Here is a 16,782-nt window from a genome sequence, read left to right as displayed (position 1 = left end):
GAATAAATAACTTCAGTCCAAACAATTATGTGATTTTTGTAAAGTTGAATAAAAATAAAGTTAATCATCAAATAATCAGCTTCAGGTTTTTAATTTGACAAACTCGGGATGAAAAACAAACTCTCTGCAGAATAATTTTAAGAGTTTAATTTTAATTTTTTATTTCGTGTGGCGTTGTTTCTCACCACGTCATAGTATTTGCTGGCGTACTGGTACAGCTGATGTAAGGCCACCTGGGTGTTCAACTTGTCTGTGTGTTGCTGCAAAAAAACAAATAATTGAATAAGTATCTGGTAATAATTAGAATGTAAACAATGAAACAACACTCGGCAGCGAGTTCAGCTATTGCGATAGCGAGCTGTGTCACATGATCCAGTTTTAGAAATTCCTGCTCAGTTTCAGGAACAAATCATTAATGATCATACAAATGCCTTTAACTTATTATTAGGCGGTAATCAAGTGTGTTAGCATAGCCCAGTCACAAGAGCGCCACAACAGTCCAGCCAGCTTGGCTAGTTAGCAGCACGTGGCTCAACAATGAGGTCCAGCCAGCAAATTCTCATGTGTTTGCTGGATGGGCATCAAACGCAACAGTGATAAAAAAAAACAAAAAAAAAAACATCATGATGTCATAAAGCTTCCAACCACTAACTTCAGAGGAGGACGCACAAAGTAAATTCATGCTGAAAATACGCAAGGCAGAACAAAAGAGGTCAAACAAACAAACAAACAAACGTGGTCAACAACAACCTCTGAGCAAAAACAAGTCAATAAAAATTAATAAAAATTTAAAATTGATCAATGGTTTTGTATGATTATATCTAAATACAACAAAAATTAAAAATAGATTCATTTTTATTTCTGTGCAAAATACAATTAAACTGATAGTGATTTTTTATTTGTACACACTTAATACATTAATAATGTGAAAATAGGTTCTAGTAAAACACTGAATTTTGCAATTAAAATTTTTTAAAAGAGGTTCTGGTTCAGTCCCTTTGTCCCGACCAACCCCACAACGTAACAGGACCTGGTCAGTATTTTTAACACTTTAAAACCATTTTGACTGTTTTGTGAGTGAATCTGGATCAAAGAATCTCACCCGCGACACCTCAGCGAGGTGAGTGTTCATGTCCTGATCGCTGACCGGAACCATTTGTCTGATGCCTCGATAGTAACTGAAACAAACACACACACAAAATCTAATGTCAAATCACAGCTCCACATTATCAGCTGATGCGACATGAACTCATCATTTAATAGTTTGTTAAAAAAAACAAAAAAAAAAACTCACTCGTCCACCATCTTCTTGTACGTGGAAATTTCTTTTGCATAGAGCAGTTTGTTGCTGGGAGACTCCTACAGCGCAGATACAAACAAAAGATTAAATAGGAAACATCAGATTTTTCTCTTTTCTCTCCAGGTTGTTGAGTTAGAAAAATCTCAGCAACTCGACACATTCTGCAGATTTATTAATGCCACTTGATGCACACGACAACACAAGGTGCCAACAGGCCGGGCACTGCCCACAAGTGCCAAAAGGCCGGGCACCACCCACAGGCCAGGGACGCAGGTGCCAACAGGCCGGGCACCGCCCACAGACCAGGCGCAGGTGTCCTGTTTCATGGACCCAAGCAGATCCCTGAAGATGTTCACGTCTTCATTCACATTAGCAGGCAGAACTTTAGTTGTCTCAAATCAGTAAAAAAAAAAAAAAAAAAAAAAAAAAAAAAAAAGAAACAAGAGCAACCAGAGATTTCTGATGTCCACCAGTCTGCATGACCTCCAAAATTCAGTGGAGTCTTCCGTGCCCCAATATCTATCTGTGGTGCACATTTGGTGAGAATCTGTGAAGTAGTTTTGATGTAATCCGTCAAAACCTATATAAAGTGAATCTTGATCCAGAATCTGAATCCAGATCAACTCCAATATTTAATGGGTTCTTCCATGGCCTAATATCTATCTGTGGCAAACATTTTGTCAAAATCTGTGCAGTAGTTTTGACGTAATCCTGCTAACAGACAAATAAACGAAGGTCATTTTAATTACGTCCTTGATGGACGTAATAATTTACAGCTGAATTGTCCAACAGCCAAATACATAATTTCTCTTGACATTTTATCAAAGACACTGACTTTAGACCACCTGCCCAAAGGTGGCCTTTTTGGGCTAATTTGTGGACTGACTCTGCTGAGTTTGTGCTCCGTCTTGGTGCAGGCGTCCATGAAGGTCTGCGAGATGACGTGCAGCGACGCGTCCACCACCTCCGTCACGTGGACGTCAAAGATGAAGTGGGGGTTCTTCAGGATATTGATCCAAAACCGCAAAGGCAAGCTGAGGACAAACCAGATGAACAACAGAATTCATGTTAGAAACACCTTCATCACTGACGCACTTCAGACTACGTTTCCCAGCATGCCACATTCGGGAGCTGTGGGGGTTCCACCATGATGGAGTCAAAGCAAAACTCCTGGATTGGTCCCGGACTCTTTCTCAGTGTGTCTTTCTTCCTCTGCGTGGCAGTTATTTAGCCGTTAATTCGGTTTTTACATGTCGGACGGCTGACGAGGTCCAATTATTTATTTTAGCAGCTTTATCTCAAAATGAGACTCGGAGATGCTTTGAGGTGAAGCTGGCAGAGGGTTCAATCAGTTTTCACGTCATTTCAGTCTGATTCATGTCTGAAGTGATCAAACATTCGTACCTGGTTCCTGAAATCTCTGGATGTGGTCTCTGGACAATCAGCCCGCGTTGCCAGATTTTGCAAATTTTGCTTCTTTTGCATTAAAGCGACGACAGAAATGCTTCTAGTGCATCATCATCAAAAAGTGACAAAAAGTGAACCACATTTTTTTTTAAGTGTGTTTTAAAAGTATATTAACATGAGGTCAAATGGATCATCACAGACTGGATGAATTATAATAGAATTTTAAAAAATCTTATCTCAGATTCTTAGAAGTTCTCCAGTTTGAGTCCGATTTAAACCAGTTTACTCGTGTTTTTTAAAGCTGCATCAAACTGATTCTCTTAAAACCAGTTTAAAGTCATTTTAAGTAAACAAAAAACAGTTTATCTTCCAGATCATCTCCACAGTAACCAAATTAAAACCAGTTCAGTCCTAAAATCGGTTAGAAGCAGTTAACAAGAAATGTCAGCAAATTTAAAGGGGTTTAAAACAAAATTCTACTTTCACTCAAAGTAACTAATAAGTGCTAAAACAGGTAGAAATCAGAATTTTCAGCAACAGAAACCAGAAATGACAAAATGAGAAATTTTTTTGCCCCCAAAGTCAGAACCTGTTGGTCTTCCAGATGTGCAGCGTCTCCTCGTCCACGTTGTCGTGTCTTAGTGCCTGCTCGTCCAGAAAGTCAAAGAAGTATTTGACGGCAGGTGGCACGACGGAGCCGGAGCACAAGACGCTGCGGAAGAAATCATCCACAAACTGCTGGAGGGTTCCCTGAAACACACACAAAAATTCCCACTTTTTAACATGACCCTGAATGCATCATTGAAGAAATCACAACACACACACAAAAAACAAAACAAAACCATGTGACACTCTGAGCGTTCGACATCGCAGCAAATGCTGCCTTCAAGGTGTGGTGTAAAAAGTGGGAAATTGAAACGCCAAATTATAAAATGGAAACAAAAAACAAAAAAGCAAACACAGCTGTATCCATGTTTGTTTTCTTGCTTTTCTATAAATGAAATGTTCATTGACTAATTCCCTGCCCACCTTGACAGACAGGAGGCGGGTCAGGTAGATCTCGGTGATGGCTTTGGTCATGGCTTTGCCCTTCATGCTGCCTCGCTTCGACTTGCCTTCGTCCATTTCATCAGCTGGTCTCACCAGGTGGAACGTGTTGTCTTCCTCCAGCAGCGCGTTTTCTGTCCACAAAAAACAAACAAAAAAAAACAAAAACAAAACAAAAAAACCCTGTCAAACGGTAACGATGCTGATCACAGCTATGGCAAAGAACAAAGCAAGACACACAAAGACATTTGTCCTCTTTCAGATCGAACCATTACACTTATTAAAAATTTTTTAATATTGTGTTTGATTAAATTTTATCCCCACATCTTCTCATCCAAAATCTTGCCAGGTTTGGACTCGTTCTGCGTAATTTGAGTTTATTTATTTATTTGACCTCTGTGGTTGCAAAATTAAAGTTCACTTAAAGGAGACCTGCATTGAAAAAAATGCAGTCAGGTTTTTTGAACAAAAAATGACTTACATTTACACATGAGATCCTTCTGAATGTAGTAAAGTAAATCTGCAAGCCCAGATCTGTCATTCAACAGAGAAATCTTCATTTAAAAATGACAAATTTACAGCTAACATTTAGCCCTCTACAAATTGTCCCTCTCATCATGGACGCTGCCGAGTCGTCACGGACAAGACCCTCTCCCAGCATGCATTGCGCCAATTGTAATTTGTGGATTTACGTCAGTTTGCATCTGCACCTTTTTCTTGTCTTATACGATAGGATCTACTTTTTTTAAAACTTCATATTGTCTTGCGGCACGTTTGGTGAGTACACATTTCTTTTATTTGTGCTTGAAAATTATTTTGGGGGACTTTTTCATACGCCCATTTGAGTGGTGTCGCAATGAAAATCTACTGTCTTAAAAATTCAAGAACTTTTTGGAGTGTTTGTGGATACAGACTCTCTTCCGGGCAGTCCTGGTGCTGGTGGAACGCCTGCATGTGCAGAACTTTGGACAGAACCAGCGTGGCGTTATCCCGAACCTGAAGGAGACACACACAAAAACATCATGTTAGGAATTGTCAGGAAAACAATAATTTACAGGTGGTTCCTGGGTAATAATCCACACTTCGAAGCTGATCCAGGACCAGGATTAACGATGTTCCTCTAAATGAACTTTCTCAGATCAGATGAGTCCTAAAACCCTCAGTCCATCCCATGGGCTCCTCCCAGAAGACCTTCAAATACAAGTTTTATGCAGAATTTTGAAAATAAAACTGACGTAGTGATGTTTGACGTTCGCCAACTGTAACACCAGAGAATAACGATTAACCTGTTGCCAGATGAGCAGATTCCTCTCAAGATCTGCCAACTTTTCAGGTTCCTTAGGCAACTATGTTTCTTCGTGCTAAGTCCAGGAGCTGTAATGACATTTTTTATTACGTTTCATAGAAACACTCATTAAAAGCTTCACCAACAGAAAAATGAGTTTGGACTCCGGTGTTTGTGTCCTCGCACAGATTTGGAGATTTTTCCGCCAGTTTTGGGTCAAGAAAACATAACGCTCGTAAAGAACTCACGTTGTAATGAGCCAACGTGTTGAGTCTCTTCCAGCGGTCTTCTTTCTGAGAGGTCAAGTCGAGGTCAGACAGGATCTGTCCTGTGGAACCAGGGCGCCACTCTGTGGACAGACGAGGCAGTGCAAGTCAAAACTTTAAAGTTAAAACGGAGGCGTGGTTTCACAGATATGATGGTGCAATTGATATAACTCGTTAAGTGGGAAATCATAACTCTGAAATCAACAAACATCTTTCAGGAGAACAATGAAAATGGTGCAAATTATCAGCTCAAAATTAAGAGATTGATTTGATTGTTTGCCAGTGGTAATTTATTTTACAGAAACAGCGCTATTTCTTGACATAATGTTGAAATATTTTAATCCGCATTTAACAAACATAATTGAGGCAAAGATTTAAAATGAATCCAGTAGTTACAAAGTGGTCAATCTGACTCCTGGAGGCGTTTGCTTTGGCGCCTCTTGAGTCAGAGATTGAAAATTCAGGTTTCCTAATGGTCCCTGAAAGCATCAATTCACACCCAGCTGCAGCAAAACTTACTTTTATTCTTATTCTTTATAACAAGTAAGTCATGATTTTACCTTTTTGTTATGTAAAATGAAAATAAAATAAAAAACATTCTTGAGTCTGCACCTGGAATGTTTTCTGGTCACTCTGAGGTTCATTAGATGAGTTAAATATTCATACCCAAAGCAACGCTGTCGACCTTTGGCCTCTGTGAGTACGGCAGGTTCCTGTAGACCTGATCGATGATCTTCTCTTTGACCTGCCAAAACGAATGTTTACATTAACAACAGACAACAAAGACGACCAGCAAATTTAACACAGAGGAACCGGGATTTACACATTTTTTTTTAAATTTGATGGTTAAAAAAAAAAAAAAAAAAAGATAGAATGTGTGTGTGTGTCCTCCTCTCCTCTTTTCTCATTTTCCACCAAACTTGGGATGTGGATGAAGGTTGATTCCAGAATTCACTGAAAGGGTTTCTTTTGGCAAAGGTCAAGGTAATTGAGATCAAAGGTCAAGGTCCCTGGGGAGGGTTAGGATTTCGATTTTTGTGCACAGATTTTCACCAACGTGGACACATGTATGTAGGTAGTTAGCCAAAGGCCAGTCATCAGGGTGAAGGTCTCGTCTCCTCCGATGCTCTTTTGCTGATTTCTACCAACGTCAGTGAAGGTTGACCCCAAAATTAGGCTTCAAGGGTTCATTATGGCAAAGGTCAAGATGAAGGAATTTGATTTTCAACCTGTTGTGTACCAAACTATGGCACATAATGTGGCAGATTACAGGACCACCCTGCAAGGTCAGTCAGAGGTCATTAGGGTAAAATGTCAGATTGGTGACATGTTTATCGTCTTTGTGCCTACGGGTCCAATTTCAGAGTACGTTTAAAATGACAAATACCAAACAAAAACCAAAACAAAAAACCCAGAAAAACCTCAAAAACGACAGAATACATTATTGTGGAAAGCTACGAACTTGCGGCGAGCTCAGTGAGGAGAGAATCCAAACGTGTCTGATCAGTGAGAACCAACCTGGGAGATGGTGTCGCAGTTCAAAACCTTGACAGGAGTCACGTCAGGACCCTCGCCGTGGATCAAGACCTGTAGTGTCTGAGCACAGAAACACACCTGTGAATCACACGCTTCCTTCTTCTTCTTGGGTCAAGACTGTGTTCATGTTCCTAATTGTACAAAACCACTCCCTAATCAGAGTAGTTTTCTACCACATAGAACCTGTTCAAAATGGGAACCGCCAGTTACGACATCCTGACACTCAGAAGCATCTGATACCCGACGGTATCTACTGACCAGCACGGCGTACTCCACGTCGTCCCCCAGCAGGCCCGTGTCGTTCAGCGTGTACTTGGCTTTCTTCATCTTGGCGTCCACCGGACCCTTCTCCACCTGGTGCTTTAAGGCCTTGAAGAGTTTGTACAACGGCTCTCCCGCTGTGTCCTGCAACCACAACCCAAACGGCCACGCCCACTTTCAAACAGGCCAGTTTTTAAATCTGCAGTTAAAAGGCTGGAATGCAAACTTTCTGAATGTCATTGTTTTAGCTGATGTTTTCTTACACATTTGTATTGTACTGAGTCTGTGTGACTGTTTGTTGAAACTGTGTATTGATGCCATTTTTGGTCAGGTCTCCCTTGAAAAAGAGATCTTTTGATCTCAATGGGACAAACCTGGTGAAATAAAGGTTACAATAACAATCAAACATGGACGTGCTGTGAAAAAAAATACAACCCCTGGCAAAAATGACAGAATCACCGGCCTCGGAGGATGTTCATTCAGTTGTTTAATTTAGTAGAAAAAAAGCAGATCACAGACATGACACAAAACTAAAGTCATTTCATTTTGGGATCATGAAAAACAAAAGAACGCTCCAACACATCACTAGTATTTTGTTGCACCACCTCTGGCTTTTATAACAGCTTGCAGTCTCTGAGGCATGGACTTAATGAGTGACAAACAGTACTCTTCATCAATCTGGCTCCAACTTTCTCTGATTGCTGTTGCCAGATCAGCTTTGCAGGTTGGAGCCTTGTCATGGACCATTGTCTTCAACTTCCACCAAAGATTTTCAATTGGATTAAGATCCGGACTATTTGCAGGCCATGACATTGACCCTATGTGTCTTTTTGCAAGGAATGTTTTCACAGTTTTTGCTCTATGGCAAGATGCATTATCATCTTGAAAAATGATTTCATCATCCCCAAACATCCTTTCAATTGATGGGATAAGAAAAGTGTCCAAAATATCAACGTAAACTTGTGCATTTATTGATAATGTAATGACAGCCATCTCCCCAGTGCCTTTACCTGACATGCAGCCCCATATCATCAATGACTGTGGAAATTTACATGTTCTCTTCAGGCAGTCATCTTTATAAATCTCATTGGAACGGCACCAAACAAAAGTTCCAGCATCATCACCTTGCCCAATGCAGATTCGAGATTCATCATTGAATATGACTTTCATCCAGTCATCCACAGTCCACGACTGCTTTTCCTTAGCCTATTGTAACCTTGTTTTTTTCTGTTTAGGTGTTAATGATGGCTTTCGTTTAGCTTTTCTGTATGTAAATCCAGTGGTGGGCACAGATAACCAAAAATTTTACTTCGATAACAGATAATAAGATAACTGAAAAGTTATCTTTGATAAAGATAAACCGATAAACCACCCAAAAATGGGTGGCGGTACTGATTAAAATTCTATCCAGTCAGGAGCCTTATTCTCTTGTCGTCACTTCCACAAAAAGTAAAAACATGGCACCAACCTCGTTCGTGTGGACCGATAAGAAGTCGGAATTACTTGTAACCGTAGTTTTAGAATACAAAGTTAACAAATATATGCACACAAAAAGCACCTGGACAATGGACAATACCAACACTTTGAGAGCAGCCATGTACCCAAACGTTTAATACTGCCATGAACACTCCTGGCCAGTAGATGGCAGTAGCGGCCTTGAAAAAATGTCAAACAAAATTCCAGATAATCCGTGTCTGCTACATTTAAGATGCGTGGAATTTAACAAACGCAAATACACTAATGTCTATAAACCCAGAAAATATATTCACAAGAGTTTTAGGCACTAGAGGTTAATGCTGTTATCTGTGGACCCTGAACAGAGTGTCTGAAATGCATTTGTCCTGTCGTGAACGTCTGAGATTACCTTACGCTACCCATAATGCATTTCTGCCTGGCACAGCATGTGCTCACAAAACCTTAAAAATTAGCACATTACTTTAAAACGAAAACATATATCTGATATTTTCACTTTATAAACTTCAGACATGACAATAATTTTAAATAACTTGTCTAAAATGAGTGGTTAAAATTTGAACCATAAGTTAAACATGTATGCCTCTGGATGACTTGTTGACATTAAGATTATATTAGTATGGTGTTACAGGAAATGACTTTTTTTTGGTCACCAGTTCTCCTTTGCTTACAGAGGATAGATTGGTTTCTGTTTGCAGAGGGTAGAACAACATGCCTATTAGGAAACTTTTAACAGGTAGGTCTCAACAGCTTTAAAAATGTTTTTCACTGTTCAGCTTAGTTTAGTACGTTATCGGTCTAAAAGTTATCGGAAGATAGTTACTCCGATGATGTTTTTTAAATTTATCTAAAAAGATAATCCGATAATGAAAACATTATCTTCTGTTATCGGATTATCGGAAGTGTGCTCACCACTGTGTAAATCCCATTTCCTTTAGGCGGTTTCTTATAAGTTTTCTGTCTTGACGCTTTGATGTCTTCCTTGGTCTACCAGTATGTTTGCCTTTAACAACCTTCCCATGCTGTTTGTATTTGGTCCAGAGTTTAGACACAGCTGAATGTGAACAACCAACATCTTTTGCAACATTGCGTGATGATTTACCCTCTTTTAAGAGTTTGATAATCCTCTCCTTTGTTTCAATTGACATCTCTCATGTTGGAGCCATGATTCATGTCAGTCCACTTGGTGCAACAGCTCTCCAAGGTGTGATCACTCCTTTTTAGATGCAGACTAACGAGCAGATCTGATATGATGCAGGTGTTAGTTTTGGGGATGAAAATTTACAGGGTGATTCCATAATTTATTCCTCAGAATTGAGTGAGTCCATATTTTTTCTCTCTGCTTGGTCTAAAAAAGTAACCGTTACTGACTGCCACAATTATTTTTCCTGATTTCTTATAGTGTTTCTTAAAGCCAGAAATTTGCCATTTGAAATGACTTTAGTTTTGTGTCATGTCTGTGATCTGCTTTTTTTCTACAAAATTAAACAACTGAATGAACATCCTCCGAGGCCGGTGATTCCATAATTATTGCCAGGGGTTGTACATCACTGAAGTTATGTCACTGTTTTATTTTTCACTGTGGGTTCATTTTTCATTCCACCTGCAAGTTCTGTGCCCAGTGCTGTCGTTCTGCACACGCAAATTATGCACTGTGCATAGGGCACCATGCTGCCTGGGGGCACCCCAAAAAAAAAAAAAAACAAGCTTGTGAAAAATCATCCTAATAGGGTACTACATGTAGTAACGATATGTCTAAAATTTGTGTAAAGCATGGTAATAGGTATAAGCAAACGTAATCAGAGGAGGAGGCACGCAGGCAGGAAGCAACGTGAGCAGCCTCTGTGCATGTGCCGCCTGCATCACAGCGTCACAGCAGACAGTTTTCCACTGACGAGAAAGGCTGCTGCAGCTCGGCACTGCGCCTGGGAGAAGACAGTGCAGGGCTCTCCTCTCTGCGCACACTGAATTATTGATTGTGCAGGTAACCATCCGAACTGTGCACTAGAATCATTGTTGCCACATCGGAATGTAACCCGTTTTTTTTTTTTTTTTTTTTTTTTTTTTTTAAGAAGAACACCCCGCTGATTTCATCTTTAACATTTCAGGGGAGCACAAGTATAATGACTTGGAGGTTAGTGAAGGTTTTTACTGCTGTTTTTCATGTAAGAACTTGAATCTTCCAAATCCAGAGTGTATTTTTTTTAAGCCACTGCATCACTTTAATAGTGTCTCATGCGACCTCACTTGAATCATGTTTTCTGGAATTAGGCTACAGAGAGCTGAATGATCTTTTGTTTACAGCCAGAGCTCTGAAACACTTGATGCTTTAAATTCCACATGCGATTAAATTCCCACTTATGCTCACTAATGTTAAATAAGCCTGAACTGCCGTGTAAGTGAACATTTTTATTTCAAAATCATTATTTAGTTCCTTCTAAATATTTTACTTCTATTCTCCACATTTAATGCTGCAACTGCTGATTCTTTTCATAATTACTCTGATTTTTTTCAGAATTAATTTAGTGTGTGAAATGTCAAATATTTGTGAAGATTTACACTGACTATGTTTTGTCCATAAAACGGTTCAAAAATATGAAGAGAATTGAACTGACAATGATCTAAATGGGAGAAAAGCACAAAATCCTGTGTTAAAAGCTGAAACATGAAAAAGTTTAACATTTGTTTTTCTGAGAAGAGTTTATTTAATTAACTACAGACTGTAGTTATTAAAAGCATTTGTGCTTAGGGCACCCAAATGGCTAACACCGGACCTGTCTACGCCTCTTTGGGAACATCACAATCATGGCTGCATGTTGGCAAAAAATTTATTTTATACAAAATGACAATGTCATAAAAATAGTTGAATTTCTTCAATCATTTAATAAAAAAAAAGAATCTACCATTATTGGAAACAAACTCTATGAGATACATTTTCTTTTTCTGTTTGACGTGGATCGTGAAAATTTTAAATGAGACACTGAACAAAGTGATTTTAAAGAAATATCTCTATCATAAGATTTAGATTTGGTTATTTTATTTTCTGACCAAATCTTTTGGTGGGCATGGTTAGGTGAAACTTGAAATCCAGACAATTTATGTTCTTACGGTTTCTTGCTGTGACAAAATGGTGTCATTTTAGTGATTTTCACAACAACAAAGTCTAGGTTAAAGTTGATTTAACTGAATTTTGTATTTTTTGCATCAACATCTTTGTGTCTGTTGTCATCTCAGCTTCACTTTCCATCTCTTGTTCACTTTGTGATGTCATATACTGGCCATTGTTTCTAAAACATCAAAGGGAAGAATTTCTAAAATAAATAAATAAATAAATAAATAAATAAATAAAAGTGTTACCCTGAGGAACTGATAGAGACAAATGCACATCCAGTTGCAGAGCATCCTCTCCACCACCGTCTCTGACCTACAAACACAACGACTAACATAGTGTCTTTGATGTTTTTTTTTGGTTCCAAACATGCAAATAATATATATATATATATATATATATATATATATATATATATATATATATATATATATATATATATATATATATATATATATATATATTATTTTTTTTTTTTTTTAAATGAGGGGGCGAGTTTTACCTCCTCAGCATGAGTTTGGGGTTTTTGTTCTGCACGTGTTCGTCCATCAGCTCCAACAGCAGCGTCCTCATGATGTCGGTGTAATACTCCAGTTTACCATGCAGCGCCACCGTCAGGAGAGAGGCGAAATAACCCCGAGCCCGGGCACTGAAGTCCGGGCGACTCTCCAGCGTGTGGATGAACTAACGGGAAGGAAAACCAGTTTGGCTCTTCACACTGTCAACTTTAAACCACGCGAAGGCAACACGGGATCACATCAAATTCATTAAAATTCATCACGTGTCAAGAACAAACGAGAACGGAGCGAATCGCAAGGCGACAGACTCACGTTGATCAAGAAGGTTTTGCTGTTCAGCAGGTTGGAGAACTGGTTGAGGGCCTGGGCCACGACAGCCCTGCGGCCTTCTGGGATTTGTATTTTTCCGGTGATCATGGCGTCATCGGCTTCTTCTTTGGAAGGCAGAAAGAAGTTTCGGTCTGTGTAGGTTTTGTAATCCAGGAAGGGGATGCGAGCTTCGCTCAGGTCATTGGTGTGATCCTCCATCTCAATCATCAGATCTGATGGAGAGAAAAAAATTAAAATAAAATTTGCGTTTTGGAGTTTTTGCTTCAATTACTCAAATTCTGTGAAGTTCAACTTCCTTTAAAGGTGCTTAAAAGAATGTTTCATCATTCGATTTCTGCCACTTATCCAGTGGCATTAGACCAAGCAGCTCATCCCACATTTCCCTATCCTTGGCCAAGTACTGCAATTCTTCCCGGGGGATGCTGAGGTGTTCCCATGCCATCTGGGAAATATAATCCCTTCAGCGTGTGCTGGGTCTTCCCCGGGGTCTAGTCCTAGTGGGACGTGCTTCGAAGACCTTGGAGACAGCCAAGGGGCATCCTCACCAGATGTCCGACCCACCTCAGCTGGCTCCTTTCGATGTGAAGAAGCAGCAGCTCTACTCAGAGTCCCTCCCAGATAGTCAAGCTTCTGCACCTCTCCAGGAGTTTAAGTCCAGATACCTGACGGAGGCATCCCATTTCCAACACTTGGATTTGCAATCTTGTTCTTTTGGTCATTACCCAAAGTTCACGACCATAGGTGATGATAGGAGCGTAAACTGACTGGTAAATCAAGAGTCTCACCTTTGGGTGCAGCTCTTTCTTCACCATGATGGTCTGGTACAGCGTCCGTAAAGCGTCAGACGCTGCCCCAATCAGTCTATTGATCTCACACTCCAACTTACCCCCAACCGTGAACAAGACCCCAAGATACTTAAACTCCTTCTCTTAAAATTTTACACACAGAATGACACGACACTTTCAACAAGTTGGTGAGATCTCAGAGAGGGAAGTCTGCAAAGTTTAAAAGTGATCGACCAAAACCCTCAACGAGCCTCCCGGTCACAGATCAAAGTTTTTGGCTGCTTCTGGTTCCCATGATGCTGTTATTTTTGGGAATCTGAGGACAAACGCGTACCGGTGAACTCCTTCTTGCAGCGATCTCGGACGCTCTCCTCCAAACTCTCCAGCTGGTGTTTCACCTTCTCGTACTCTCGCTCCGCCTGCTGACTCTTCCTCCTGTCAGCGCACACGCAAAGACCAAAGATGTTCAAACCCACAAAAACAGGGAAGGGCACTTTGCTCAAAGTCAACTCATCCTGACCTGTAGCAGTACACAGACACGGCGATGAAGAAGAGCATCGGTAAAACAACCGCTGGGATGATGATGGCCAGAGGAACCTCGTCTTTCCGGGCGTAGTACACGGAACCCACCATCCACTCACCGTGACCAAACTTCACCTGGGACACATCGGAACAGTAAAAAAAAAAAAGGTCTAGGAACTGGAGACCGTTCTGGTCAGGGGAAACCAGGGGTCACCAACCCTGCTCCTGGAGGTCACCTGCCCTGCATGTGTTTCCTGGCTCTTGGTTGGCTGAGCGGAGGAATAAACCTGCAGGACAGGTAACGTCCAGGACCAGGGTAAAGGCTGAGCGTTTGACTTTAGAAAGAGATAACATCCGGGGTACTGGGTTTATAGGTTTGGATCCAGGTCTGCAGATAACAGTTCAGGTGTGGGTTTGTGTGAGAAACTGGATCGGTGCAGGACTTTTGTGTGCGTGTCTTTACCACGAGCTCCAGCAGGTCGCTGGTCGTGTCTCTGCGTTGGCGCTTGGACCGGGAACGAGGCTGTGAGGACGGAGCCTCCAGGAACAACTTGTCATCCTGCGAAGAGTCTCACATATAAGCTACATAAATCTAAAAATAACCACAGCGCCATCGTTCATTGGTTAAATCAGGTCAGGTGAGAACCGACACATAAGGAACTAAATTCATTTTATTTTTTACTTCATTTTTTGCTTTCATACTTGAAGTATATTCACGTGACAGGCGGCATCGCCAACAAACGCCTGGGCCTCTCTGGCTGTCATTGCTTTGGAGAAACCGTGACCCTGGTGAGAAAACGAGACGCCGTTTAACCATAAACTGCAACACCGGCCACGATTTTAATTGGCTGTGTGAGAAGCTCCGCCCTCACGGTCACAATGATGATGCTGGTCTCCGTGATGACATTCTTGGTCAGCTCATTGAAGGTGGGGTCGGGGTGGTAGGCGAAGCCCGTCAGCTCCTCCTCCATGTTGTCCAGGTGCACGACGGTCCTGAGGGACTGAGGGTCCGAGCAGCAGTTCACCGCCGGCGAGAAGAACTCCAGCACTGTGTCATTCTTACTCACGGTGCCCTGCAGGAACTGAGACCATGAATGGGAGGGTTTATTGCCATCTAGTGGCGAGTCTTCAGATTGCTCATAATTTTGTTTCTTTTCATGAGGAGGGAGGTACGTAGGAGGGGCTTCTCCTAAACAGACGACGGTGAACTTACACTTGGTGGTCTCCAACAAAACCAGTTTGAACCCTGGACACTTTGGATAAAGTGACGCTCTGCCAAAATGTCCCCACAACAATATTAAAAAAAAAAAAACAACATACAGTTCTCACTCTCACCTGCACAGGAGTGTCACCACCTGAAGACTTGTCAGAAGACGGTGCTACCCTTATCATGGCTCTCTGGATAAGATCAAAACCGTTTCCGACCACCACGATCCTCCGACCACCGCTGCAGCAAACAGTTCAATGCCATTAAACTTTATTCATCACTAACGTGTCGTTTATTTCCTGCAGCGTGCACACGTACCACATGAAACTGGCTTTGGGGTCAAAATCTTTGACCACCGGGTTTTCAGAGTACTGGTAAATCGACGGCACATACTTGGTGGTGTTTTTACCGTACTTCACCGCCACCGTCAGCCGCTCTGGGGGGCCCTTGTGACCCGGGTACTTGCCCGTCTTGCAGGTGATCTCTTTGCCGAACAACACACTGCACGGCACACAGACACATCATTTTAATCCATGCCGCCAGACGCTCGCCGTTTATTCACCGCAAATATCTTTAAGTGAAAACACAAGTTGTTGTCTCTCGCTGAGCTTTTACTTACATTTGGCACGGAACTCCGCCCACGGTGACAGTGACGTCATCTTTTGAGGCCGTGTCCAGGTCGTCTCCAATGATGGTGATGACGGTCCCCCCGGCTGTGGGGCCCCTCACCGGCTGCACCGTCTTTGGTTTGGGATCCTGAAGGAAGAGAACTCGTTACTGTTTGAAACGTAGCTCGTTCAAGGTCCCGTTCCTCTTTTATGCTGGATTTGGATTTTTGTGCAGAATGGCAGCTGCCTGGAAACCTTTTAACGGGATTGGCCGGCGGTTCAAGGGCCACCGCATCCAAAGCAACACGACATCAGAGTGTTGACTCAAAACCTGGCAACAAGTCAAATGGTCCTCAGGGAGCCACATCGCCACCAACACACCTGATGTGGCAACGAACATATGGCTCAGCAACTGGTGCAATTTACGGCGGCGGATCAGCTAACAGCAGCTCGTCTGTGTGACAGATGGTGCCAAGTGCAGGTCTCAGACACCGACCATGTGAAGAAGAATCCAGACCTCCTCACAAAGTCAACAGAAAACATTTGAAATGTCCAAAAATTCACATTTCAACTAAAATCTCATTTATAGTTCAGGAAAAATAAATAAATAAATGATCAACCTACAAAATTAACAAAAAACAAACATATGGACTGATTGATGACATAACTATAAAAAAAAAAAAAAAATCAGACATGAGACACGCCCAGCAGGGGGCAGGCTACACCCTGTGACCACTACGGTCACATTGGCTCTCCATCAGAGTCATACATGTCAACCCCTTTGAGGGTCCACCTGCATAACCAAGTGAGAAAATCCATAAAATCAACACAAAATCCTTATAACCTTCCAACCGCACTAAAAACAGTTTTATTACAGTACACACAACCGCATAGCGGTGTCACATAACTGGGTTTTTGTCCACATATTATGAGTTGCCACAATGACAAAGTCAGGATCATTAGTTTTTCCTCCACAGTTGAATTCCAAACAATATATCTAATATTCATGCATCAAGCTGAATTTTATAGAACTGAATGTGTCAAATTTAGTTATTTTTTACAGAAACAAGAACTGTGTGTCACTTGTGGAAATACATTAATAAAATCATGAAAAATAAATTTATTATA

General features: G+C 41.2%; 2 protein-coding genes across 4 annotated transcripts in view; both read right to left on the bottom strand.

Moving 5' to 3' along the window:
• The window catches only part of LOC117503934 (plexin-B2-like), a 119,721-nt gene that overhangs the window by 1,539 nt on the left and 101,400 nt on the right, over window positions 1–16,782 (bottom strand). For all 3 annotated transcript variants that reach the window (XM_034163236.1, XM_034163237.1, XM_034163238.1), the window contains exons 21-42: window positions 15,666–15,802; window positions 15,365–15,547; window positions 15,175–15,286; window positions 14,712–14,921; window positions 14,542–14,625; window positions 14,303–14,398; window positions 13,838–13,974; window positions 13,652–13,752; window positions 12,515–12,744; window positions 12,187–12,368; window positions 11,933–11,999; window positions 7,100–7,246; window positions 6,824–6,901; window positions 5,972–6,050; window positions 5,288–5,388; window positions 4,669–4,750; window positions 3,737–3,888; window positions 3,297–3,457; window positions 2,187–2,334; window positions 1,295–1,359; window positions 1,103–1,178; window positions 186–260 (exon numbers count right to left, since the gene is read on the bottom strand). In XM_034163236.1, coding sequence (XP_034019127.1) covers window positions 186–260; window positions 1,103–1,178; window positions 1,295–1,359; window positions 2,187–2,334; window positions 3,297–3,457; window positions 3,737–3,888; window positions 4,669–4,750; window positions 5,288–5,388; window positions 5,972–6,050; window positions 6,824–6,901; window positions 7,100–7,246; window positions 11,933–11,999; window positions 12,187–12,368; window positions 12,515–12,744; window positions 13,652–13,752; window positions 13,838–13,974; window positions 14,303–14,398; window positions 14,542–14,625; window positions 14,712–14,921; window positions 15,175–15,286; window positions 15,365–15,547; window positions 15,666–15,802 — 2,703 coding nt within the window. The remainder of the gene's footprint in view (window positions 1–185; window positions 261–1,102; window positions 1,179–1,294; window positions 1,360–2,186; window positions 2,335–3,296; window positions 3,458–3,736; window positions 3,889–4,668; window positions 4,751–5,287; window positions 5,389–5,971; window positions 6,051–6,823; window positions 6,902–7,099; window positions 7,247–11,932; window positions 12,000–12,186; window positions 12,369–12,514; window positions 12,745–13,651; window positions 13,753–13,837; window positions 13,975–14,302; window positions 14,399–14,541; window positions 14,626–14,711; window positions 14,922–15,174; window positions 15,287–15,364; window positions 15,548–15,665; window positions 15,803–16,782) is intronic.
• Window positions 1–16,782, bottom strand: part of mdm2 (MDM2 proto-oncogene) — a 387,699-nt gene that overhangs the window by 353,441 nt on the left and 17,476 nt on the right. The window contains exon 3 of the mRNA XM_034163253.1: window positions 15,310–15,336. The gene's annotated coding sequence lies outside the window, so the exon portion shown is untranslated. The remainder of the gene's footprint in view (window positions 1–15,309; window positions 15,337–16,782) is intronic.

This window comes from Thalassophryne amazonica, chromosome 22 (assembly GCF_902500255.1).
Source record: "Thalassophryne amazonica chromosome 22, fThaAma1.1, whole genome shotgun sequence".
NCBI classification, from domain to species: Eukaryota; Metazoa; Chordata; class Actinopteri; order Batrachoidiformes; family Batrachoididae; genus Thalassophryne; species Thalassophryne amazonica.
This window is presented reverse-complemented; position numbering and strand designations above follow the sequence as displayed.